The sequence below is a fragment of the Amborella trichopoda genome, chromosome 12, assembly GCF_054954075.1.
Source record: "Amborella trichopoda isolate Santa Cruz 75 chromosome 12, AtrichopodaSantaCruz75HAP2 v2.0, whole genome shotgun sequence".
NCBI lineage: Eukaryota > Viridiplantae > Streptophyta > Magnoliopsida > Amborellales > Amborellaceae > Amborella > Amborella trichopoda.
The window spans coordinates 10,796,836-10,824,519 of record NC_142347.1 but is presented as its reverse complement, the minus strand read 5'-3'; the positions used below and the strand labels follow the sequence as shown (position 1 = coordinate 10,824,519).

At 38.6% G+C, this 27,684-nt stretch overlaps 1 protein-coding gene across 1 annotated transcript in view; it reads right to left on the bottom strand.

Moving 5' to 3' along the window:
* The window catches only part of LOC18431821 (ankyrin repeat family protein), a 32,724-nt gene extending 8,158 nt beyond the window's left edge, over positions 1-24,566 (bottom strand). Inside the window, exons 1-2 of the mRNA XM_006841936.4 lie at positions 24,258-24,566; positions 14,281-14,694 (exon numbers count right to left, since the gene is read on the bottom strand). Coding sequence (XP_006841999.2) covers positions 14,281-14,694; positions 24,258-24,531 — 688 coding nt within the window. The 5' untranslated portion in view covers positions 24,532-24,566. The remainder of the gene's footprint in view (positions 1-14,280; positions 14,695-24,257) is intronic.
* Between the last annotated feature and the right edge of the window lie 3,118 nt (positions 24,567-27,684).

Below are 27,684 nucleotides of genomic sequence, written 5' to 3'. Positions count from 1 at the left end.
AAGTTTCAAACCCACCATTTTGCCAAAATATATAATAATGATTATACAGAACCTGGAGTTCCAAACCTACTATTTCACTAGAATAAATACAAGTGAAATTTGGGCCCGAAAGTCCAAGTCCCAAATCCATTTCACTCAAAGGAAAAACAATTATTTCAGTCCAGAACCTGGAAATCCAGACCTAGGTTTAATTTAGGGGAAAAACAAGAAATGAAAAAAAGTGTGACTTCAATGTAAAATATAAAATATACTTGTAAGGGAACTTTTCCGTGATTTCCCCAAAAGAAAATTCGTGACAAAACATCCCTCAAGAGGTTCGATCTATTTGGTCATGGCCCTCTAGAAACATTTGAGAGATTGTCTATATGCCATTGACTTATAAAGTGTCAATAAACAAGATAATTGAGCAAGATTTTTTTTTGAGATAATTTTTTTTTTTTTTTTTTGATAGCTTGCCTAAATTCCATAAACCTAGTAGTTAGTTGTAAAAATGTTTAAAACCATAGGGGCAACCCAAAGTTTCCCAAAATGTTTAAACGAGACAATTGAGCGAGATTTTACCCAAAATGAGGTCATATTCAACGCCAACAAATAACCAACGGAAATGCCCCACATGAAAAACTCCATGACTCCTAGGACTATTTCTCATTGCAACCTGAGTTAGGTGTTTCGAACAAAAATCCAGTGTTAGGTTGTTAACAGAGTACTCATTAAGTGCCCAAGCCAAGGGGAAATGGGTGAGATTTTCAACTCAGCTAAGGACTTCTTTAAGAGAAAAACTTAAGATGAAATGCGTGTTCGATAAAATTATAGATGGATTCCAACAGAGAAATCCACTCGTTGCAAAATTTGATACAATGGCAATTGTATGTCACCGTGGACTGGTGGAATTTTAAATACTAGAAGAACTTCACATTACATACTCATCTTATTAAAATGCAACAATCCAATCACACTAATTACCAAGAGCAAAACAACAGATGCACAATTCACAATATCACCGCTGCAATGATGCATTGAAAACAAGTTTATAACCCAAAGCCAAGAAAGACAAAATAAAGAGTACAGTTGGTACCTGAATGACCAAGAGAGAGAGCTACAGGAACCATCGTTTTAAAAATGCTGCCACATCGCTGCATATGCAAGCCACATCATTTGGTATGCGCCATGAGGCACATCACAAAACAGCACATAGTGGGATGTGCCCGCATATGCACTGCATCCCACCACATATGTGGCCGTATAGCGCATATGCGGCACATCATTGTGGGTGAAAATACTCCCCCCTAAAAGGGCTATTTAAGTAATTTTTCCCCTCGGAAAGGAGGGGGACAGGGTTTTCGGGGGGAGTATTAAATCTCCAAAACATAAAAAACAGCCACTTTCTTGGCTTTTAAAAAAAAGGCGGAATTTTTTTTTGAGAAATTCAATTTGGTCTTGGTGGATCTTTGCTTGTTGATTGGGACTAGTTTGGGTGTTGATTTGAGGAAGTTTGAGTTAAGATTTGACAACATATCGAGGGTTTCAAGGACCGAGAAGATATCAATATTTTCTTTAATTAATCAATAAGTTTTATTTCCTAATACAGTAATACTGTTTTTTGGGGCAACATCTTCTTCACAATCTTCTAGTAACAAAGATCCGGCTTCAAAATATGCAAAACTCAAAATCCAAAAGACCGAAATTGTGTTGTTTATACTCTGTGGAAATACATGGAAGGTATTTTCTGACAAAAAGAACACTTAGCTCGGTTTTTTTGGAATGTCAGAGCATGCCCGCAAGCTACCAAAGAGATAAAAGAGAATATAGAATACATGGATAGCTTGAAAAAAAAACAAAAAGAAAATAAGCAAATGAAACGAAAAAAATGAATGGATAAATGGGCCGGACGAGCTTAGGTGGACAAAGGGCTTCTGAGCTAACACAGTCGCAGGGTTGCCTTGACCCCGGTCTTTAGTTTGCTTCCTACAGACGGAAGACAAAGATAGGTCCCCAACGGATACTGAGGCCGGCGGGGACGAGGCGCAGGAAGGCGGCTGTAGCAGAGAGGGGGCAAGCGACCCATCATTAGCATGTCCACAAGACATAGGAAGATGCAGCCGCAGGGGTAACTTGTTAGAGTGAGGTTTCTGGTGTCTCCTCTGGTGGTCGCGAGGTTCACGGGAAACGGTCATCCATTTTCCGGTGACCTCGCTTTACAAAGTTATGGAGGGAGAGTTGCAAAGGAAAGCAGGGGTAAGGGGGGAGTGGAGAAGTCATCCTCTCTTCTGGTGAGTACTACCTCTCCGCTTAAGCGGCCTTGTGCCCTTCAGGTGGTCCACCCGTCAACCCCCTGGCCACCATCTAACTTTTAGTCTATTTCCCTCTTCCCCTCCTGTGATTTCTCGACTCCTGATTTAACTTCCCCCCCATTTTGCCTTCCAGATATGGTTGAGCCCCATCGTGCCCTAGGTTTCCTGTCGGTGCTCTCCACTGACTATCTCCCGCTTGACCCTGCTTCCCTGTCGCCCTACCTTTATTCCCACTTCCAATCTTCTCCTCACCTAGTCTATCTCCGTAGTGTCCAAATTCTTACCTTCCCTAACCCCTCTCACTTCCCCTACCCTCTTTCTTCTTTAACCTCCGTGCAATCCCCCTATTCTTATCCTATACCCCTATGATCCTTCCAGCCTACCTTCCATCCTACCCGGGTTCCCCAACTCCCTCCTCCTCACGTCTCTCTCTTAGCCCGAAAGACCTCCACCCCTCTACTCTTTTGGCCCCTGCCTCTACCTCTCCCAACCATTTGTAGTTGCCTGAATCTCTGACGGACCCTCGGCCTCTCTTCCCCTCGCCACCCACTCGACCCTCTGACACCCCAACACCCAGCTCCTGGATCTTTCTCAACCCTTTCCTCTCCCTACCTTACCCCCCAATCTTTACCCATCTTTGACTCCTCCCAACAAGATGGTTTTGGACGGGGAGGAGTCTCAGTCGGTTTTGGAGGGGGAGACTTCTCAGGCTTCAGACGTTCGCACCCCCCCCCTCCAATGGAGATTGCCAAAGAACAAGAAGATGATGGGATAGAAAGCTCAAAGGACTCAGAGCGAAGGAGAGAGATTTACATAATCATGGGGTTTGAATATGATGGCCCCGAAGGTCCAACCCACCGGTTTCTCCGAGCAGATGCTAACAAAGGACTCAAGGTGAGGTTCAAAGGTAACCGAGAACTCCTCAACCTCTTCTCCTCGCTCTCTGTACAAGGACAGCCTGTAAGCCCAGTTTCACCCCCTATTTATCACCCCAAATTGAGGAGGTCAACCCGTTTGGCCTCTTCTCCTGCTTCAGTCCAGCATTCATGAAGATCATCTCATGGAATATTAGAGGTCTGTGACACCCTTCCAAAAGAAAGGTTGTCAAGGACCTTACACATAAACATCGACCCACAATCCTAGCCCTCCTGGAAACAAAGCTTTCAGAACCAAATCTCCACTTGGTCAGACAAGTGCGGGGTAGGTCGCCTTGCCAATGGGTGGCTAAACCTTTGATAGGGGCCTCAGGAGGGGTCTGGATAATATGGAACCCAGCTGATCACCATTTAACTTCCTCTTTCATAAGGGCTTCACGGTCTCGGTCCTCCTCTCCATAACTGTTGACGGCTTCCCTTGGAAGTTTACAGCAGTCTATGGCCCAACTTCGGGTTCTCGGAGAAGGTACCTGTGGGAGAATTGGATCAGGCAGCAAGTATGCCTCATCCTGTCTGATGTCTAAGGGCGGATTTCAACACCACTAGATGGTCTTATGAGAGGAACATAACCAGCTGTGTCTAGTGAAATGATGGCTTTCTCTGATTTTGTCTCTAGGAATGACCTTCTAGACATTCCCATGCAAGGCAATCGGTTTACTTAGTCTAGTCACTCAACAGAACCCTCCCTCTCTAAATTGGATAGGCTCCTCCTATCTCTTTAGTGGGATGAACGTTTTTCAGGGTCTCACTCCATGGCTCCACCAAAGGCTGTTTCTGATCACAGCCAATCCTTCATGATACCAAGAAACCCTAGACCTTTCAAATTCGAACTGACTTGGCTTTAAGAGGAATCCCTGTCCACTCTCCTTCTCCCACCTTACCTCAGGAAGAGCGGGGTACAGGTTACAATCTAAGCTCCAACTCCAAAAGGCTTCCCTTAAAGTCTGGGGCAAATCTGTCCGCTGTAATTTCCCACAGACTAAAAGCTCCCTCCTCAACACCATCAGGGAGTTAGATCTTCTAGAAGAAACCAGACCTCTCTCAGAAACTTAACAGTCACTCAGATACTCCTCCAAACTAGAATACCTCTCAGTTCTAAAAAAAGAGGAAGTCTACTGGTACCAGAGATCCAGAATCCTCTGGCTTAAAACAGGAAACCTAAATACAAGCTTCTTCCATCTGATAGCAAACTGTCACAGGAGGGATAATACCATCTCGATTCTGAAAGTAGAAGAGAATCATCTCACAGATCCAGCTGGAATAGAAAGGGCCATACTCAGCCCCAATGGCCCGTAGACCCCGTATGTCTGACCTGGATTTCTTATCTCTTCTGGCAGACAAGGCGGCTTCGCTTGAGAGGCCTTTCACTGAGGCAGAAATTCAAAAAGCTGTCAAGGACCTGGCCAAAGACAAAGCCCCTAGTCCATATGGCTTCCCAATAGCACCTTTCCAAAGATATTGGGAAACTTTTTGCCCAGATTTCCTCAATTTCTATGAGGAATTCTTCCACAGGAGTATCCTTCACAAAGCCCTTAATGCTACTTTTATAGCTCTGGTGCTTAAGAAAGAAGGGGCAAAGGAGCTAAGAGACTTTCGACCTATCAGTCTCCTAACCTCCTCCTTCAAGATTCTAGCCAAAGTGCTGGCCACCAGATTACAATAGGTCCTACCGTTGGTCATTTCACAATCTCAGATGGCGTTCATCAAAGGTAGACAAATTCTAGATGGACCGCTCGTGGCTAACGAATGTATCCACTCAAAGCACAAATCCAAAAAATCGGGTCTAATTTTCAAAATAGATTGGGGAAAAGCTTATGACCATGTTGACTGGTCAATCTTAGAAGAAACAATGAAGAGAATGGGCTTCAAGGATACATGGAGAAAGTGGACGAGAGGCTGCTACTCCTATCCTCATTTTTCCATCCTAATAAATGGGACGCTTAAAGGTTTTTTCCCCTCGTCTAGGGGTCTAAGCAGGGGGATCCTCTCTCCCCATTCCTGTTCTCCATCTCGGCTAAAGTTTTCAGTCGTTCACTTTCAAGAATGTACTAGGCAGGTCTCTTATCTGGATTCAAGAGGGGCCAACTGTATCTCACCTGCAATATGCAGATGATACGCTGGTCTTACTTGATGCAACGCTAGAAGAAACACATAATCTCAGGCTATTCCTCAAATGTTTCCAAGAGGCAACAAGATTCCAAGTTAACATGGAAAAATAAAAAATGATGGGAATAACACTCTCCCTGGAGGAAGTAAAAGCCCTTATCCCAAACTGGAGATGCAAGGTGGAAGATCTACCCACTTCCTACCTAGGACTCCCTCTGGGGTTGGGTAAACCTAAGAAGAGACAATGGGCACCCATCATAGACAAGGTGGACAAGCGACTAGCTGGATGGAATGGGAGATATCTCTCAATGGCAAGTCAATCAACCCTCATCAAAGCCACTCGAGCTAATACACCTGTCTATCTTATGTCGCTCTTCCAATTTCCCAGCTCAATATCCTGCTGTCTAGAACAACTCACGAGGAACTTTCTTTGGTTTGGCCAACCAGAGAAAACAAAGTAACACCTCATTCCTTGGCATAAGATTTGCATGCCCAAATCACAAGGGGGATTGGGGATCCGGAGTCTAAAACAACATAATTTGACTTTATTAGGGAAGCGGTGGTGGCGTTTTGCAACCCAACCAGATTCCTCGTGGGCACAGATATTGCGATCAAAATACCGCATCCCCCAAAATGCTTGGTTACCCACTAGCCAACAGACCCCCAACGCCTCGGGAGCATGGAAGTCCCTCTCTGCTGTTCTCCCATCTTTCAAAAAGCACATCCGATTCCAAACCAAGGAAGGAACTAGAATTAAATCCTGGTCCGACCTCTGGGTAGGACATTCACCACTCAAGGACAGCTACCCCTCTCTATTCTCCCTTACCTCTAACAAGGAGGCAACAGTGGCTGAGGAAATGGTCACCCAAGTAAGTAGTAGGACTTGGAACCCAATATTCAAAAGAAATCTCACTGATGAGGAAATAAGCTCCCTCTCTACACTTATGGCCTTTCTCGACTCCTATTTTACCACCACCCGTGGGAAGGATGCAATGATCTGCACCCCAGATCCGACAGGAAACTTTTCGGTTTCCTCTTTTTACATGATGCTTACGTTTCCACCAACCTTCCCTATCAATCCCAACTCAGTGCTCGCGAAAGCTTGGTCCACTATAGCCCCTTTCAGAGGTCAAATGTTTAACTGGATTGCTCTTGCTCAAAGGGCACTTACAGTGGACCAATTGAAAAAAATGGGTTGTCAAATACCGAATAGATGCATAATGTGTCAGAGCGAGGAAAAAACCAATTCGCATCTCTTCTTACATTGCAGCACTGCCCATGAGCTATGGACTCAAGTCCTTCAGCTGTTTAACATTCATTGGGTAACTCCGCCTTCCTTACAAAGCGTTCAGATGATGAACATAGCAGCATTTTGGCCGAAAGCAGGTAAGATCCTATGGGGGGCAACAGTAGCTGCAACCATTTGGATCATTTGGAAGGAGAGAAACTCCAGGGTCTTTCAAGGCCATTTTAACCATACTCAGGCACTCTTCCATAAGGTTACTTCTCTAGTAATATTTTGGGCCTCCAATCACAAAGCCTTTTCAGGTATCTTAGCCAACTCCTTCCATACACACTGGCATTGCATTCTCAAACATAGGCCTCGAAAACCAGCAAGAGCTAACAACTGGCAACCCCGACCCGAAGGTACCATCAAGCTCAATTTTGACGGCTGCTCCATAAGGAATCCTAGTCATGCAAGGTATTCAGAGATCATAATAGTCAGATTCTCCTTACTCAGAATATGTAGGCCACCATAACTCACAATATGCTGAAGCTGCAGCCCTGCTCCTTAGTCTTGAATCATTTAATAGAGACTGGGGCTCACAACTACTAGTTGAAGGAGACTCAAAAAATGTTATAGCATGGGTAGATGGATCTGTGACACCACCCTGGTATCTAACATCTATATTTCTTGAAATTGCGCATGTATGCAGGAGTATGGACATCTTATGAAGGCATACTTGGAGGACATCAAACGAGTTCCGCGAAGCTGTTAGCAAAAGACGGAGCTAGGAAGACACCTTAGCACGGCCTGCAACTACCTCACCATCTCGTTTTTTAACCTCAGCTCCAACTTCCTTATACAACCTTAGCTCCAACAACACTTTTTTATGTTGTTTTTGTTACATTTGTGGTACGCTTCCCAATCAAGGGGTACATGTAAGGGGCATTTTTATAAGCCCGTTTTGTAGTCTCACACAGAGAGACCCATTCTCAGGGCCCTCTCGTCCTTTTATCTCTCTAGTACTCTCTTGTAATCTTACTTCAGTTATATAAATCTTAACACTCCTCAAAAAAAAAAAATTCAATTATTTGATGATGATGAGGATACATCATAAATTCGTATGAGGCAAAGGGGTACTCCAAGGGAGAGGGTAATTATTGGTGGTAGTGCTGGAAAAAAAAAAAAATCTCTCCTTAAGGGGCCAAGGGATACATTGTGCACACCCTAAACCTGAAGTTGTGGTTCATGAGAGGAGGAAAAAAACAAAACAATCCACAATTAAAAATTGATACAAGAAAGAAGATAGGAAGAAGGTATGTAAGTACATTGCAAAGTGCTTCTATATAGCCGACATTCCTTTCAATACCATAATCCTCGATAGTTTTGCATGCATGGACCAAACAATTGGGCAATTTGGCCTAGGACTTAATCCTCCTACATTACATGAGATTAGGGAGCCCCTTTTGAAGGATGTTGTGTCTGATGTTAATAAAATTTTAATTTCACAAAAAGAAAGGTGGGAGAAGTATAGGGCAATGTGTGATGGATCGTCTGATGGGAAGTCAAGGGCATTTATTAATTTTTTGGTTAATTGTCCGACAATTACTTTCTTGTTAAGTTTGTTGATGCATCAGACAAGTCACATGATGCTACGTACTTATGTGAATTTATAGATGAGATTGTACAATTTATAGGAGATCAACATTTGTTAAAATTGTCACTGACAATGGTGCCAATTACTCTACAGTTGAGCATCTTTTGACTTTGAATAGGAGGCATATGTTTTGGACTCCTTGTGCAACTCATTCTGTTAATCTCATCCTTAAGGAAATGGGTACGACATCTATATTTAATGGGGTGATTTCAAAAGATATATTTGTGGCTGGATTTATAATCACACCATAGTCCTTAGCAAGATGAGGAATTTTACAAGGAACAGAGATATAGTGTGCCTGGGTACACTAGATTTGTCACATCATTTCTCACACTTTGAAGCCTATACAAGCAAAGAAATGCCTTAAGGACCATGTTTGCTAAAGAGCAGTGGAGTAAAATTAAGTGGTCAACGCATCGACATGGGAGAAAGGATGAGCAGAGCATTCTCAGTACATCTTTTTGGGACCAGGTATATCATGCATTGGATGTGGCTCGCCCTTTAGTGAGAGTTCTTCACACCATGGGCTACACACATGAGGCAATGACTAAGGCAAGAGAAGAGGTAAAAAATGTTCCAAAGGATGATGAAAAGAAATGCAAGGCTATACTTGAAATTATTGATAGAGATGGGATAACCAGTTTCACAGGCACCTCCATTCAACCAGTAACTTTCTAAATCCATCTCTTCACCACAAGCACCCATCCAATAAGTATGATTGTATAATAAATGGTGGGTTCTTAGATGTGCTGGAGAACTTGGTCCCTGACCGAGATATCCAAGTTGAGATCCAAAGCCATGAATTGATCAAGTTCAAGTTAGCATTGGGAAACTTAGGGAGAGAGATCGCTGCTCGAAACAAGGACACTACAAATCCAGATAAAGGCGAAAAGTGCCCTATCTATTTGTTTACTTTACAATTTTTTACTTGTATAGTTCCATTTATGTAAATATTTGTTTAATTATAAAATGTTATGCAACTGCATGGTGAGCATTATATAGAAATGAGACACCAAATCCACAACATCTCGTTATTCTAGTGTTGAGTCTCACATATAGTTCAACGGGTTGGGAATGTAATTGGAGTGCATTTGAGCATGTAAGTCCTTAATCCTTATTTCTTGGATTTCAAATTTCAATTTTCTAAAATCTAAGATGAGTAGAAAGTAGAAACAAGAAAATATCATTTGTTCCTTTTGCTTGTGTCCTTATTTTACACCACAACTCCATACCAAAAAAAGAAATAAGTTGGAGCAGAAGAAGTTGAATGATTTGGTTTATGTGCAATATAACCAGCAGCTTAGGGAGAGGTATCAAAAGCGCATGAATCTCAACCCAATTCGATTGTATGAGCTTGATTGTGACGGCACAAGTGAGTGGACCATGGATCCATGAGCAGAGCATGTGTTTGAGGGTTAAGATCTTACTTGGTATGTGTCGAGCTAGCCACAAGGGCCAATGAAGTACAACCTCACACTAGGATACAAAAGAGAAAAGTTAGGACTAATTGCATATTAGTTCCAGAGGTCGAGGAGGAGGAGGAGGCCCACTAAGAAGAGACCAAGGATGAAGAAGAATACGTGGAAGCCGCTGATGACGATTCCTCGCACTCAGATGTTAGAGATGCACATGGAGACTCCCTATATAACTTGTCTGATTGAGATTTGAGATTGAGACTTGAGAAATGATGATTCGTAGTCTTGACTCTTGAACTCTTCATCAACTTTTAGTTTGTAACTTTAAAGTTTGTAGTTGCAAATTTGTGATTATGGTTTTTGTTTATGAATTATGATAATATGATGTCTTCTAAGTTCTATTGTCTTCTATAAAGTTAGTTTCAAGTTTCTAGTTTCTAGTTTCTAATGTCTTACATAATCTATCAGCGGATAGTGGATATAGAATCTCCGATAGCTGATACTATTGCAGTTAATAAATAAATTAAATACTTACGACTACATAAATCGCCTCCATATTTTTCCCATGCATTAACCAATATTTTGAGATTTTTTAGAATTATTTTAAATTTATCAAAATCATCAGGGTGATACACCCGCACTAGACCGCACTGCTGCATCAGCCCCCGGACCGCCTCGAGACCGCATCCCACATTTTAAAACACTGAGAGGAACAACTGCTATATAATGCCAACTCTTCAACTTTTATCCAAAAAGTGTAAATGAATGAGATGACTAAACTGCCACCATAAAAGTAGAGTTTGGAGTGTTTCATCAAAATGAAAAAAAATAAATATATATGGCTGGAACAATGATAAAATATTACATATGCCTATGTGATTCATATAACTACAAATGTCAATATTGAGTATTTGAAATTACCAAGCCTCCAATTGGTATTTTTTATATTAAAATGCTCATCGCAGACATTTTAGAAAACCAGCACATTGGATCACTTATAAAAAAATAAAAAATCAAAATAAAAATAAAAACCTTTTTTTAAGGCATATGAGGTTAACTTTTTTTTTTAAGAAAAAAAAAGGCATGTCAGCCTTCATTTGTTGAGGTATAACTGCAAAGGCATGGAAGCCTACTGAATTTTTGAAAGGTTAGGATGAGGTCTCTGGCAGAGAACCCCATAAGTTCTTCCTTTCCAAGAGCCCAAGATATTACCATGGTTTTTTTGAGAATGTCAACTGTGAGCCCAAAATATACCATGGTTTTGATTCTCTCAATAAGGATGCAGTCCCTAAGTATTGTCGGAATGTTCTAGGGTGACATGGATGAGAAGCCAAAGCCTAAAGGTAAACAAAGAGTTCAGATGAAATTTCCTTAACTTGCAGAATTCAAAGTTGGTATGTTAAGAATTGATGGGGTATTATGCAGGACCATGGCGGAGGAGGAGAATCAGAATCTCAACTTGGTTTTCCAATTAATTTGTGAATCACAAAACTACCTGAGCAAAGAAAAAACTTCAAAAACAAACAATACTCATTTGTTATTAGGTGAGAAACGCTTGGTAAGGATACTTATATGCTCCTACAATATGGCCCCTTTTTCTCTAAGGGGCCGTTGGGATACTTGGAAATGCATTTTCAGAAATGTTTTTAAGTGGAAATGGCACATTTTTGGTGTTAGGATCAAAATTTTGGGAATGAAAAGTACACATTTTTGGCGTTAGGATCAAAATTTTGGGACCGAAAAGTATTTCCGCCATAAATTATTGTCCTCAATTCAAGCCAAAAATAAAGAAATCTATATTATTGCCTTTACCCTCCGAAATTGATTTCCAGCTAGATTTCCTTGTTATGGAGATGCCCACTTTATAAAATACAATTAATTCCACCAAAACATCCCCACGAATTAGAGAGAGAAACTATTTCACATTTTAAGTTTTAGAGAGAGAAAGTATCTTAAAATTTTAGAGAGAGGAACAATATCTAATTTTAGAGAGAGAAGCTACCTAAAAACGTTTTATAGGGAGAAACTATCTCAAAATGTTTCTACAGAGAAATTATTTCAAATTAAGTTTTAGAGTGAGAAAGTATCTTAAAATTTTGAGAGAGAAACTATATCCAATTTTAGAGAGAGAAGTACCTAAAAACGTTTTAAAGAGAGAAACTATCTCAAAATTTTTAGAGAGAGAAACTATCTCAAATTCTAAAATTTACAGACAGAAAGTACTTGAAAATTTTTAGAGAGAAACTATATCAAAATATTTAGAGAGAGAAACTGTCTCAAATTTTAAGTTTTAGTGGGAGAAACTATCTCAAATTTATAGAAAGAGATTATCTCAAATTTTAAGTTTTAGTGAGAGAAACTACATCAAATTTATAGAGAGAAACTATCTCAAATTTTAAGTTTTATAAAGAAAACATACCTGAAATTTCTTAAAGAGAGAGTACCTAAAACTTTTCAGTGAGATCTCAAATTTTAAGTTTTATAAAGAGAACATACCTGAAAATTCTTAAAAAAAAAGAGTACCTAAAAATTTTCAGCGAGAGAAACTATCTCAAGCTTTAAGTTTTATAGAGAGAGACAATACCTTAAAATTTTTAGAGAAAAACTATCTAAATTTTATTCTCTCTCAAATGTTAAGTCTTAAAGAGAGAAACTATATCAAATTTTAAGTTTTAGAGAGAGCAAGTACCTAAAACGTTTTAGAGAGAAACAATCTCAAAATTTTAGAGAGAGAAACAATCTCAAAATTTTAGAGAGAGAAACTATCTCAAATTTTAAATTTTATACAAAGAAAGCACCTGAAAATATTTATAGAGAGAAACAATCTCACAATTTTTAAAGCGAGAAACTATCTCAAATTTTAAGTCTTAGAGAGAGAAACTATCTCAAAAATTTTAGAAAAAGAAACGATCTCAAAATTTTTAGAGAGAAATCACAAATTTACCTGAAAATTTTTAAAGAGAGGCTATCTCAAATTTTAAGTTGTAGAGAAAGTATCTTAAAATTTTAGAGAAAGAGAAACTATATTAAATAAACAATCTCAAATTTTCAGTTTTAGAGCGAGCAAGTACCTAAAACTTTTTAGAGAGAGAAAATATCTCAAAAATTTTAGAGAGAGAACTATCTCAAAATTTTAGAGAGAAAGTATCTCTAATTTTAAGTTTTAGAGAGAAAGTATCTCTAATTTTAAGTTTTAGAAAGTATCTCTAATTTTAACTTTTAGAGAGAAAGTATCTCTAATTTTAAGTTTCAGAGAGAAACTACCTCTAAATTTTAAGAGAGGGAAACTATTTCAAATTTTCAGGTTTAGAGATATAAAGTATATTAAATTTTAGAGAAAGAGAGAAATTATATCAAATTTTAGAGAGAGAAACTACTTAAATTTTTTGGAGAGAGAAACTGTCTCACAATTTTTAGAAAGAGAAACTATCTTATATTTTAAGTTTAGAGAGAAAAGTATCTTAAGATTTTAGAGAGAAAGTACTTGAAATTTTAAGGGAGAAACTATCTCAAAATTTTTAGAGAGAGAAACTATCTCAAATTTTAAGTTTTAGAGAGAAAAAATATGTTAAAATTTTAGAGAGAGAAACTTTATCAAAATTTTCTTGAGAGAAACTAATTGAAAATTTTTAGAGAAAGAAACTATCTCAAATTTAATAAAAAATAACATTATAATTAATAATAGAACATTAAAAAAAAAAGCCATGAAAATAATAATACAATCAAAAGCACTTAACAATAGACAAAAAAAAAGGAGAATATTATGCATCCATATACCATCCAAACATCATAAATCCATTTTTACATGAAATACTTTTCTCAAGAAATACATTTCAAAGGAAATAGATTTTTCCACGTAATCTTTTTCCATGGATCCAAATGGCCCCTAAGGAAATTCTCATTCTTAGATTAATATTTATAGCAAATGATGTTATTGCAGATATTATCATTACACACAAAGTTGGGCTGATATTTTGTGGACATAAAGATGCGATAGTACCTCACAAGCGCAGGTACTACGTCACCAAAATTGGAGTTATATTTGAAAGATTGAGTGTTGTTATAAATCCTTGGGGATCCAATGGCCTTATGGCAAAATTCAGTTGTCTCAATTTCTCCAGTTAACAATCCAGAAAATCAAGCTAATTTCAGAGACCTTTGTTGGTCTATGATTCATGGTATGGGTAGCAAGAAGTTACTTTCTAACCACGAGGAGCTCAAACCAAAACACCAGACTGGTGGCATTTATCACTCTGGACAATTACCAAATTCTATTTAGAAAGTTTCTCCAGGAGACCTAAAATATCAGATGTATATTTCTATAACTCACCCAAAACAGCTGTAGCATGTTACATTGTTCAAATTTCTTCACTATTCCATATTATCCAATATTTCCAATTACATCTCTAATTAGTAAACTCAACTAAGAATTTACACCTAAAGTTGCAAGCCTAGGCAACCATAAATTTCTTATCTGAATTTCAAAGAAGTATAGTACAGAAAATGGCACACAACTTCTAATAATGACTTAATGAGCTATGCTCTTTTATAAAATGTTGGCAAAAATAATTATCAAAGAAAAAGCAGTGATAGATATGCAAGATGAAATATTACTCTATCATTCTACCAGGATTTGGGGGCAATAAATTACCATCATAAGATTGAAGCTCAGGAAGAACGTCTTGCCATCTTCCGAATATGATCTTCACATTTGGTTTCTCTCCCCACCCAGAGTGAAGCATCCTTGCATAAACACCAGGGTGAGCTTCAATTATAGTGTGGGATAGAGGTGAGAATTGTTGAATAGCCATGTCAATAAGTCCCATTCCAAATCCAACATTCAAGATTTGGCCCGCACCACCATCAACACCTCCGCAACAAACAGCTTTAGCATGAGCTTCCATTAACGGCTTCTCCCAAGCCATCATGACTGCCTTATTATCAGAGTCCATTAATCTGTCCTCGCTGAAAGCAACCCTATCTTCCAAATAACCATCACAGGAGCCTTGGCCAGCTTCTTTTTTCCTCCTAGCTATTGTTCCCAGTAAAAGTTCAGCCTGGATCCCTATTGACAAATTCACAATCAGAGAAGATGGTAAGCTTGGAAAAATTTTCAAGCGGGCGAAAAATTTGTAAAACACTTACTAACATAATCCTCTCTAGAAATAGAAATGGAGTTCGTAACATCTTTTAGTCTTCAAAATGGTGATCTCTAGATGATGACCTAGACATTAAACAAATTGCACAGTTTAACCCAAAGGACTAACACGAATTGAAAAAAATATACATTGAAAATCTTCATAAAACAAATATTTCATAAGTCACCAAAGGAAGTTAACTTCCTAAAATATTACTAAAATAGTTGTTGGGATCAGGATCGGGAACAGGTCTGGGATCAGGAGCAGGATCGATGGATTGAGGTTCCCCGAAAGCTCCTTATGTTAGGGATCGATGTCCATACAATATTAAATCTAATGAATTTGATCCCTGTGTTCTAGGAGTCGAGCTCCCCCATTAGATATAGGGTCGAGTTCACCAATTAGATAGGAATAGTACCATAGCCTAGTCAGTACGAGGTCCTTATATGGGGCTGCATGTGCCCTCATGGTGTTGCATGCTAGTACGGCTGGCTATCTACCTGTCATTCATCAGCTGAAAAATCTCATTGAGGGGGCTGGAATTCGATGTCCACACAATATTAAATCTAAGGAACTCAATCCCTATGTTCTAGGGATCGAGATCCGAAATCATAAAAACAATATCCATAGAAGATCCCTTTCTGGGATATTAATATCAACATTCCGGAACAGATCGCCTAACAAAGTAGGTGATCCCGGTAATCATGCCACTAAACTGATTATGGTGACAACCTAAAACAAAACTTTCCAATGTGACAACGTTATATATGCCAATATGTCATATCCTCACACGTGCCAACATATCATGTCCTCACAAATAGTGAGGCATTTTATAATAGGTTTTGTTGGTCCTCTCACCAAAAGGTTACGATTACTGCCACACAAACTTGAATAGAGGATTTTGAAGTGGGAAAGCTGCCACAACATACAGTTCTCAAAAACGAATGGCGCACCAGTAGTTTACAATTTCCATGCACTAAATGTAGCACAATTACTTAAACATGATGCATATTGGGCATCATTGATAAGAAAAGCGCATAAGCCATATAAAAGAACATACAAGGTCAAATAACTGAATTCCAAGTCTATAGAACATACAAGGTCAAATAACTGCAATTCGACAAACCTTCACTATTACATGTCCATAGAAACAAAGAAACCTAACGATTCACATATGGTCACATATGCTTGCCACAGTTGAGATGCAATTGCATCTCGAAGTTCAACACTGTCATCAAGGTCGTTTTGTCCTTGAGTTGCTTGTGTACACCTATCTTCTGCCCCCTCTGTTTGTTCTCTTTCAACCCTCTATCGGAATTTCATATCCTGTCTAGTATTCGATCCTCGTGACAACATGACGTAGTTATGCAAAATCTACGTCGTGATAACAATGTTGACTTGTGTGCTAAACGAGTACTACATTTGGTTCCTCAAAATAGGAAATCTCGCCTTCCACAGCCCAAATGTTCTTTCCACCACACTTCTTAGAGTTGAGTGTCATCTATTGAATAACTCCTCATTTTGAGGAGATTGGAACCCATTGCAAAATCACTCAAAGGGTAACAGACACTCCAATAAGGTCCCAAGAAACCATGCATTGTAAGGTAGCCCCCGTCCACGAGGTAATATTTTCATGTTTCATATTTAGGAAATAAGTAAGGTATAGTGGAAAGTGAATACCATTGTTTCAATGGGCAATAAACATAGCCTCACCTTCAGGAAGGGCCAACCGAAGATCTTGCCTGCTAATCGCATTATACAAAACTTATAGAGTCAGACGCAGAACCCTCCCATCCAGCAAGTACGTACTGGAACCGCATGTCAGACCCAATTGCAGCCATAACATTTTGGCTTATGAAACCTTTCCTATTTCAAAAGAGTTTATGCAAGATACTCCTAACGCGCGCCGGGATATACGTCCCGCCAATAGCTCCTACGCAATCCTCTAAGAAATCCAATGAAAAGTAGCATTATAAGAAGCATTCTATATGTTTGTACCTACTTATGAATGACTCAATATTAGATTACCTAGAAATATGGATAAGATCTCTCCTAGTCATTTGCAATGTGTGTAGGTGTTTCATTGCTCGCAGGTTATAGGAATAAGGATTCCAATTGATTGACCGCCAATAATACTCTATTGAAGTAGAAACTTATAGTTTGACCAGAGTGTTGGAAGCATTCTTGGACCACCTTATCTTGCTGATCATGTGTTAGGGTGCTTAAGAATATTGCTACTTGCTCCTCAACCGACAAGTGTCTAGTGTCCGTAATAAGCGACCTCTGCTTTAAAATATTACATAGATCAATAACAGCAACCTTCTCCATTTGCAACTTGTCGAAGCACTTTCGAGGATGCCCCGTTAGCAAGTACTCGACCCTTACCCCCTGTTAGGATTGAGGTATGTAACCGCCGCCGGCTCACTTGGTTATTCATATACCAATAAGTCACGTACAACATTACAAATAGGGTGGTAAATATCACACGGTACTCTTCGTCTTGGGGTTCCATAGCTACATGAAATAGTGTTATCTTTCGTTCAAGATTATTCTAATAGCAAACGAAATAATGAAACAAATGTATTTACAAACTTTGAGAGATCACATATGGTAGCAACCATTATGGCCTTAAAGCAACCATCAATGAAGCACATAAAGAATTTTTCATCATGCATGATACAACCATCCATAACTTAACAAAGAATTTACATAAACCATCTGTAAAGCACTTAAAGCAATTGCCATCCATAAACCATCAATAAAGCAATCAAAGTAATTGTCATCTAAAAACCATCCATAAAGAAAGTTATTGTCATACATAAACCATCCATAAAAAAGTAATTGTCATCCATCAACTATCTATAAAGCTCAACATAATTGTAATCCATAAAGTACTGAAAGAAAAAACCGTCCATAAACTAAACAAGGAAATTGTTCTAAACCTTAAAGCGCCGTCCATAAACAAAAAAACAGAAAATTGTTCTAAACCATAAATTACCGTCCATAAACAAAAAAAGAAAATTGTTCTGAACCATAAAGCATTATGGTGCAAGCTCATAGTAAGGGCCGCGACTCATCCTCCAGAAAGGTCTTGTGGAGTTCTAGGTCTTCAATGCTCAATAAAAAATCGATATTCTCGACATCTTGAAATACTTGCTTTAACTTTAAGAAGACTTGAATAGTATTTCGCCTCGCTTGAACATAGTTTCCGCCATCTGCGTGCATTGCTCCTTACGCTTCACTCTTTGTTCATCAGATGGTCTACCTACTCGTCCAGTCCTTGAAGGTAGACATCATCATGGTCATAGCTTCTGTCATGATCTCATTGGTCGTAGATTGCTTTTTTCCGTTCATCAGCAACCAATTGAGGATCCTCCTTAGTCTTGCTACTCGTCCAGTCCTTGAAGGTAACTATCATCATGGTCATAGCTTCTGTCAAGACCTCATTGGTCGTAGATTGCTTTTTTCTTTTATGCATGCCCGTCGGAGTATGCAAGCGACACCTCTTTGACCCAGAGGACAATGCACCATCAAAAGAGGATAAGCTAGAGTCCTCCTCAATATCCAACACTTCTTGCAGCACTCATGTGGTGGCATCAGTTGGTGGTGTGCCGACACCATCCATGTTAGTCCCTTGGGAGCGCTCTTTGAGGCTACCTCTTTTTGAAGTAAGCTCACCTCCAGCTCTGGAAAACACACCAATAGCAATGCCTTCGCCGAATATCTTATCCAAATCGTTGAAGTATTCGGGCACAGCGTTCTTATGGTACTTCTTTGCCTAATCATTAGCCTGTAAGTAGATCGCAAATATTCATGTTGGTGTGGCATTACATCAATACATACACAAGCATATAGAAATACATTCAACAACAAGGCCACTTTACTTTACTCACTGCTATAAATTGGGACCATAACGCAGGTTCTGCTTGAACCATTCCGGTAGTCTCATCATAACTCTAGCCTGATTGTTCAAGAAGTTTAGCTACTTCCTTGTAACACTCCAAGAACCACTTCTTCTTACTCTTGAGTCTATCTACATCATACAAGTCACCAAACTTCTTTCTCGTCACCTCTGACATTCGAGTCCATGCATCCTTCCGCAAGGCCCCACCTCTCATGACCTCTGGTACTAAGAGCTCAATGAAGTGAGAGTCCGCCTCGGGGGTCCACTGTGGAATTTTTCTAATAGTTTTTCCCTTAGCTGCTATAGTACCACTTGTAACACTAGTACTTGCGCAAGAGGAGTTTGGCTCCATACCTTTGAATAGAAACGACACAATTATATAGCACCCACAAACACCAATCTTATGCCCTCCAATGCAGCCTTACATAAACAATAAACAAACCTTAAACCAAGTAGCATAACACTCAAACAATGGGACCACTATTAACTAACAAGTTACTTTTCTTAATCAATGACTAACAAGATATATTTCTTTCAAGTAGCCACTGTGAAACAATAAATGCCTCCAAACATAGCAAAGGAACAAACCACCACGAAATATGACACAAAGTACAACCTATCTTGGAAAGACGAAAAGCATAACCATATGCAACTCTAGTAGACAAGGCATTAGTGCCATGTACTATGCTTGAAAACGAAGAGCAAGAGCAAAAGGGCCTTAACCATTTTTTATGGTAAAAACAACCCTTAAAACTACTATGTAAGTCAAAAACCAGAGAAACTCTTGTCTAGCTAGAAGCCTCAAAAGCATACAAAAGCAATTTCTATTTCAGGAAAAACCCATAACATTCCATTGATTTATCTCAATTGACTGAAATACTGACGTGATAGAGGTTTTTGGATGTGGTCCAGCCTCTCACATGACCTGAGGGTCCTCTGAGATGTGTGTTGCTGGTTTTAAATAACACCATGCACTCATTATAGAGAGAGAGAGAGAGAGAGAGAGAGAGGCATGGCCTAATATACACAAGTGATGCTCATTATGGATCACCATGAGTCGTGGATCACGGTGGAGATTGCAAAATGTTGTGCCATTATCAATTATCAACAAAGAAGTGCAACCAAATGTGCATATCAGATCGAAGACACAATCATTCACAGTACATCAATATGGGGATATGTATTGATTTGTCAAGTTATTTTCAACATAAGAAGTATATAGATTTTTTAGTAAAGACCAACACAGTAACAATTAATTTACTGTATACAATAATTCATTGTAACATTTACTATAGAATCAGATGATCTTAACAGGTCATATACTTCTTAAAGTCAAATAATTTTAGAATAGCTACTGTAAAATTAGATAAATTTATTACAGTAAAAAATCAGTCACTTGTACAAATGGTAATATCTTATTTACTGGAATCAAATATTATAACGGAGCATAAAAACATGAAAGAAAAAAATAACAGACCACAAAAATATAAAACCACGATTTTCAGAGTTTATTTCAAAGAATAAAGCCTAATTTTCGCTACACAAAACCATAATCAGATCTGCAAACAGAGTAAAAATTTAAATTAAAAAAAAGCCATAATCAGATCTAGCCAGATCTATATAACTTAATCATTGTCTACTTCCATTTCTCGTTGAGAGGAGTAGAGAGAAGATAATCTCAATTATTCATATCAACCCACATAGAAACCAAGAAGAAATACCCAATTACCCAGAAAGTTTGGTGATAGAGAGAGAGAGGGCGGCGGGGACAAAAGAGTTGATTAGATTCAGAAATCAAAAACGGTCATACCTTTAGAGGTGAAAGGATAGGCGATTGTAGAAAGAAGCGAAGTCAAAACCTTCTCAGAGATGAGAAAGAGGGAGAGCAAAGTGAAGGCCCTTTGCACCTTACAATCCTTCATCACAAGTGAGAGAGAGAAAGACTTTACAGATAAGAGACCGTAGGCCAAGAGAGAGAAAGCTCAACCTGGTTTATAAGGCTTTTTTAGGGCATTGATTTTAGGGTTTTAATTTTTTTAGGGCCTGGTTTTATGGCCTTGATTTAGAGGAGAGAGATCAGAGAGAAAAGATGGGAGAGAGAAGAGCTCAGCCAGTTTCAGGCCTGGTTAGAGGAGATAGAAGAGGAGAGACACCACAGGAGAGAGAAGAGAGAACAATGGAAGAGAGAAGAGAAGAGACGGTTACCTGGTTCGAAGATGGAGGAGAGAAGCTCAGCGATGGCAGATGGAGGACAGAGGCTCTATGTTAGGGCAACAAAAATGGGAAACGGGGGTTCCTTTCTTTTTTGTGTGACTTAACGTCAAAATATTTCCGAAATAGGAACTTTGTTGGAAGATTACTTTCAAAACTTTTAGATAGAAAGTGTGCGTCAAACGAAAAACTTTTGGAAAATTGGAAAGATTTCTTTCAGAAAGAAATCTCCCCCAAACAAACACGCCCTACGTGAGCCCCAACCTTTCACTACCTCTCTCTCTCTCTCTCTCTCTCTCTCTCTCTCTCTCTCTCTCTCTCTCTCTCTCCATCTGTCCCTCTGCTCTGTACTGAACCCCTCTCTCTCTCTCTCTCTCTCTCTCTCTCTCTCTCTCTCTCTCCATCTGTCCCTCTGCTCTATTCCACCACCACCACCCCCCATAAAAAAAAAACTCTCGTCTGTATCTTCCCAGTCCCTTCTCTATCTCCTTTCTCTACGGATTCCTTTTGTCCCCATTATTTCTTCATCATACTTATCTCTTTTGTATATCTCAATTTTTTTAGACTACTTTTAGATATATGATTTTTTTAGTATACAGTTCTCAACAATCTATGGTTTCTTTATATGTACTCAGCAACCAGTCTGTGGGCTGCTAAAACCCCCATCTCGTGGGCTGTGTAATCACATCTATACTTTAATATTGATTGCTTGTTGAACTCTGTGAATCACATGAACAAAAACAACAACAACAACAACTTGGCACTTATTCCATGATTTGCGAGTTCAGTGGAAGAGTCCATAATTGGTTTAACATATAGGTTTTACATGTGTAAAAGCAAAATTGAGTCATCCTCAATGGCTATATCATCAAACCAATTGTGCTCATTGTTATTAGTAAGAACAAAATTAACGCTCGTTACCCCGAAAGTTATGCCAATAACTAAGTATTAACCTATGCCTATGTTTTGTCAATTCTAGGATGAGCGAGCCCAAATTTTGAGGGGCTTGGAAAGAGTTCTAGACTGGCACACATTCTTATTGAAGTTATGCTCATATGTTCAAATATTCCAGGTTGGGTCAGGGGTACCTATGCTTATGATAGTTTTGCTCAGTTAATGGGAAAGAAACATCTTTGGGTTCTCTTTCCGTACAGTCAATTGTACATGTGCAATGTGCAATTCCAAGGGTCTCTTGTTGTACAACCCCATAAGATATATGCTCTCAGAACAGCGATAACAATTACCTACGCATACATATCCTCTCAAAATATGTCTAAGGACAGATGAAATTACTGCAAATTAGACAATATGAAGTTCACCTGTACAAAGAAACAACTGTGGCAATAAGTACACAACATAAAGATCAAGGAGAATTCAGTTCATCCTTCAGGTACTCTCTGGCATGAGTATGCAGATAATCATTCTTGATTAAGTGATTTAAAACCAACATTTATGGTAATACATGTATTCAGCTATGCTTGCCATGTTGTCAACCCAATCAAAAAGAGCAAAGTACATTGTCAGTGTTCTTACATGAGTTTCAAGGTTATGTAGCTCACAGAAAATGTTATAAATGTCAGGAAATTTGAACTCACAGACTTTGTATATCACATAATGTTTTCTTTCTTGAGGGTATCATGTATTTTACAAAGTTGGGTTTCTCTAATGATCCACCATTCTCAATATCTGGCGGTTTCCCAGCTTTGATGCTAACTCTTGCACTCTAACCATGCCTGTGCTTGATAATAGAACTCATATAAAGATTTATACTAAAAAGGATTCCTTATAGAACACTATGCGAATTCTAATCATTCCCATCCATAGGCATGTTCATTTGAGACTACAGAAGAAAACTAGTAACTTCTCATATGCTTTCTTCCATTACTTCTCTTTGTTATCAATATTCATATCACATGTTTGTTACTCCAGTCAGGATCAGGAACAGATGTGGTTGATCCACCAGTTTCCATGATTCTTTTGCTGCCTCTTTGTTCTCCAAATGATCACTAGAGAACTTTAGAGACCCTTAAGAAATGAGTCAGATGAAGCATTATAATTTGGAACTTATTCATTGATGCATAATAACTGGAAACGCTATATGTTAATAAATTAGCATGAGTAGGTAGGTTATAGATACACTACATAATTGTTACATTTTGACATGCTTGACATTTTTTTTTCTTTTTTCTTTTTTTTATAGTCATCCAATTATTAAAGCTTCATATTTAGCATCTTTTCTGAATGGGCATCTTCAGATGACAAATAACCTCTATGTGATGAACTGGAACAGATATCAATGATTTGATCATTTCTCCATTTCCTAGATTATTGTGTATTCACCTTATTCCCCAATTATATTGTAATTTAAGGATCAAAAAAAGAGCTCTGCAATTTAAAGATTTTTATTTCATATGAAAAAGTAGGCCCCGCAGTGATGCTCATAAGCATTGGTTTTCATCAGAATAAAGCACTATTACAACGCATTTATTCATTAAAGCCTCCATACATCAAACAATATTTAAGTGCAGACAAAAACAACAGACTTCATTTAAGGGACCACAACATTTTCGCCAACATGCAAACAACACTGCCCAGCACAGTTATGTTGTGCAGTGAAGGAACAAGACTCGTAGCTTTCCAACTTACATGTGCCAACAAGCAAATTCAGGAACCACACGGTCAGAGAAGGCTATAAACGCAAAGATGAGTAGTCTTGACTCCTAAAGAGACATGCAGAATTCACAGTCAGAGGTCCTGTTCTTGTCATAGTTAGGCCAAACCCAATCACCAAGAGCTTCTCATAACAGGGAATAAAGATTGGCTCAATCCAAAGAAGCCATTTTGGCTAATTAGTAATTAGCACTGCTAAAACCAAACGACAGAGATATATATAGAGAAGAATCAATGATAAATTGAAAAGAATGTCACAAAGGGAATCAAGCTGCAAAAATCTGCAGCTATGCAAGTTTCGGACAAAGTGTTAAAGAATACTCATGCTATTGTTTCAAGTGCAAGTAAATCAACTCATTCTCATTGGGAATTTACTTGAGAACAAAACCACTAAAGAGATTTACACAGCAAAAAACAAAAGGGATTGAGAAGATATCATGACGCAAATGATGCTGCAAATACTAATCAAGTCCGGCACACTGTGTGACTCACTCCTTGGTAGTCTGTGAACAAGAACAAAGAAAACCCATTTCTTTTCTCAACCAGTACAACCACTGATTAAGAATTAAAAGGAGTAAGGAGATTTTCTTTGTCCTAGAGTTTCCCCATCACTAAAGATTTCGTGGCAACCGAGAAACTATCCATCGATTTCATGACAACACAGGGGGGAAGAGAGAAAGTGCTTTGAACTCTAGAGAGAGAAACCTGCATTGAGGAGAATATCAAAAGCTTCTTGGTGGGCAGCTTCCATGGAAAAATCACCAGCAGAGAGTCCGGAGGGCGTAAGAGCATTCCATGGTGCCCCAGCTTCGAGCAAGACACTGAGACATTGGGCGTGGCCATGTTTAGCAGCGTGCATCAATGGGGCCAGGCCCATTGAGTCGAAATATGAAGGGTCGGCGCCCTCACTGATGAGAGACAGGAGCTTTTCGCAGTCGCCGTCTCTAGCAGCCGCACACAGATTTTCACCTAGCTCCATCTCCCTCCTCACTCTCCCTCTTCCTCACGCTCGACAGTGCATTTTTCAGTTTTCATAGAGGTTGGAACCCAAGATTTAATAGTTATCTCCATTGTTAACCACTACGGTTTACTGTGGGTGGTATTATTTTTTATTATTATTATTTTTAGAAAGGTTTAACTAGATTTCATCGAGGAAATGAAAGCTTTAGGCCAATTTTGGATGTCAAAAAATAATAATATTCACATCAAAAAAATATATAATTTTTTTTCTCCTCAATTGATAAACTTTATTGTTTTATTTTATTATATTGGTAGGCTGTTTGGATGTCTATTAAAATATGAGAAGAAAATTTTATTTGCCAGATATGTATGTTCAGATGCGTTGCAATAAATTCTAAATTCGTACAAGACAGAGAGAATGAGAAGAACTCTGACAAAAATTCAGAAAGCAAGAGCAGGGAGAAGTTCAATATTATTATTAGAGAGAGTAACTTGATAGATGGACAAAATAAAAACCCTGAGAAGACCCAAAAAGCAGAAGCAAAGAGAAGTTCAATATTATTATTAGATAGAGAGTAACTTGATGGATGTGTAAAAGAGGTGAGACATCCTTTACAAACCTTCCTCTATAAATGTTTTGAGGTTGTAAAACATGTCCCTATGTATACTCAAAAAACCCCTTTATTAAATTTAGATGGAGAAACTCTATGTTACAAAGATAAACTCCACTAAGAATCACAGTTCCTAGAGATATCGAGCAAAATAGATAGAGAAACTCTATGTTACATAGAAAAACTCCACTAAGAATCACAGTTCCTAAAGATATTGAGCAAAACTCTAAATTTCTAGAAAGAGTTTTTCCACTAAGAATCACAGTTCCTAGAGATATCGAGCAAAATAGATAGAGAAACTCTATATTACAGAGAAAAACTCTACTAAGAATCACAGTTCCTAGAGATATCGAGCAAAACTCTGAATTTCTAGAGAGAGTAATAGAAGGCAATCTAGGAGTACAAGACCTCTCCAGCAACCCATTGAAATATTAGGGATAGCTCTATGAAATTAGGGGCGCAACTTTCTAGGGAGAGAAAGATGGAAATGTTCATTTTTTTAAAGAGAGAAAAAGTTGAACTAGTATCGGGAGATAGATATGCATAGTTAAATATGAGAGAAGGAAATAACTGTAAGACCTGAAAAGAGTTGTGAGACCTGCTTGAGAGTGGGAGAGAGGCTTTTGTAAGTGCTACTCAGAGCGAAGAAGGAAGCGAAAAAACGATCTGCATAGTTGTAAATGAGAAAAGGAGAGAGCAGTGAGACCTACTTGAGACTTGAGACTTGAGAATGGGAGAGAGGCTTTTGTAAGATGAGAAAAGTAGAGAGCTGTGAGACCTGCTTAAGACTTGAGAATGGGAGAGAGGCTTTTGTAAGTGTGACTCAGAGAGAGAAGGTTTGGGGGAAACGCACGAAGAGGGAAGCAAATAAAATTTGAGTCTAACTCAAATTCTCAAATTTTTTTAGCTCACGTTTTTGGGCAAATTTGACTTAGCGTCATAATCTGTTTTGTTGGGAATTAAAATATAATAGGTTATCCAAACGGTTTTTAGTTGCTATCTCAATCTTTTTTTCTTATCATTTGAAAATATTACAATTTTGGGTACATCTAAACTGGCCCTTAATTTCAATGAAAGCATAGAAAGAAAATTCAAACAAGGATCCTCGTGACACTGAGAACCCCAATAGGCAGGGAACATCATGCCATCATTCATCCTTCTGTTGCTTCCTTTGTAAGGACATCTTGTTTCACTCCTTGTTGATATGGTTGAAGAATACATCATGTCCTTGTAACCCATGAAGAATTTCATCTGTCCTAGCCGCCCAGTGTTTGATCCGAGAATTTTCACTAATTTATAACATTGGCTGAATCTCCCTCCACAATTACCATAGGATGATGGGGGGCACGGTCTAATAATATCGAACTTTAATGCCTAGAGTTCCGCCTCATTAATACCACAAGGGTGTAATCGCCCTTGATAGGACCAAATTGTAACTCCCTTAGATCCCTTAACAGGCTTATGTACCATATCTAGTTCAGTCTATAGTTCCTAACCTACCAATGCCTTCGTGGCTCAGGTTGAGGCCCTTAGACTAATATCTCATATAAGTATTAGGCTTCCAACCTATGGCCGATGCCTTCATGGCTCAAGCTGAGGTTCGATCCTTAGACTCAGAAGAAGAAAAAAAAAAGTACGCAGAACAAAATATGATAGAAGATGAAAAAAGGGATGAAATAAGAAAGTACGTAGAAAATGAAAGAAATGGGCACTTATTGTTTTTGCGAGCTCCTACCGAAAAGTTGGAATATGGTTGCAAGGGTTCGAAAATACCCAAATTCGTACACTTTGTTTGCGGAAATTGAAGAAACCAATGGTCTTCTAAGTTTGGGATTGCTGGATGTTGATTATGAAGGCCGAAAAAATGGCTGGAGTATGCAGGAAAAGAAGGGGATGATGGCTGAAAGATCTCTGAAACATATATATGAGTAGACATAAAGGCTTGCTATGATTTATCGGAGATTGCAAAAATTGTCTGGTGATGGTAAAGGTCGTTGGAATATAGCAGAGAATAACCGGAGATGTAGGGAACCCAAGGGTTTTCTGGTGAGAGTTGAGATGAGAATGAGGAAGAGGAAGGAGGTTTTAAAAGGAGCGTGACCTTTAGGTGTCGCCTTAGCTTGGTACTCACACATATAGGTGGCGGGATGATGATGACTAGAGTGTGTTGTACCTTAATGCCCTCTCTTGAAAGGCAAAAGATGCATTTAGCCTAGTGCTTTTACCTGGTTACCCCTGATATTCCTTGTAAAGATGAGGATGTCAATTTTTGTTTTGAAATTGAGCCTATCTTGTGACTAAACAAATGGAGGATGATAATCTTAACCGACGGTGTCTATCCAATAATGCAAAAATGATGCAGAATGCATAAATCAAAATGAGGCGCAAAATGCAAAATTGACGATATTGTATTTTGAGCAAATAAGGGAGCTTTATTAATCAAAGTTCTAGGACTAAGCCCTTACATTGTTAAAAAAAAAAAGACGAAAAAAAGAGAAAAAGATAGCTCTACTACTCTGCTAGCCTTAATACTGGGTATCACTCCCCGAAGTGAATCAACT